The sequence below is a fragment of the Microtus ochrogaster genome, chromosome 7 (genome assembly GCF_000317375.1).
Source record: "Microtus ochrogaster isolate Prairie Vole_2 chromosome 7, MicOch1.0, whole genome shotgun sequence".
Classification (NCBI taxonomy): Eukaryota; Metazoa; Chordata; class Mammalia; order Rodentia; family Cricetidae; genus Microtus; species Microtus ochrogaster.
In genome coordinates, this window is record NC_022014.1 from 83547818 (window position 1) to 83548359 (window position 542).

At 45.6% G+C, this 542-nt stretch overlaps 1 protein-coding gene across 1 annotated transcript in view; it reads right to left on the reverse strand.

Moving 5' to 3' along the window:
* Nploc4 (NPL4 homolog, ubiquitin recognition factor) overlaps positions 1–542 on the reverse strand; it is a 45963-nt gene that overhangs the window by 27105 nt on the left and 18316 nt on the right. The window contains exon 7 of the mRNA XM_005350857.3: positions 106–229. Within this exon, the coding sequence (XP_005350914.1) occupies positions 106–229 (124 nt within the window). The remainder of the gene's footprint in view (positions 1–105; positions 230–542) is intronic.

The following is a 542-nucleotide window of genomic DNA, read 5'->3' on the forward strand; positions in this document are numbered from 1 at the left end:
CCACAACAGAATAAAAAAACATATAATTAGAAATATAAATGGACAGAGGGACGGAACACCACGAAGGAAGTGTCCACTTGTCACCAACACTACGGGCAGCCTCACCTGTCTGTTCAGCGTGATGGCACTAGGCTGGCATTTGGTGCAGATACCATTGGGCCATGGGAGGTGTCCCTCACAACCTGACTTAATCTTGCAGCTGATGTTCTCCAGGGCAACAAACTTCCCCCTGAGGGAGAAGACAAGAGACCGAGTTACACATGACAACAGTGGGTTCCAAGGCAGAGACTAGAAGGTTCTGTGAGACAGCTTCCACCACCAGACAGTGAGAACACTGCTGAATCCCTGTTATCTACCTTCTACAGCTCATCAGTGAGGAAGTAGTGGACCTACCTACCTACCACGGACCTAGGGGATTTCTGCTAAGTGATGTTGGTTTTCTCAATCACAGAATGCTCCATTAATTTCACTTTGTTGCTTTATACAAGTTGTTTATTACATTATATATATTTAGTGTGTGTGTGCATTCATGTGGAGGTCAG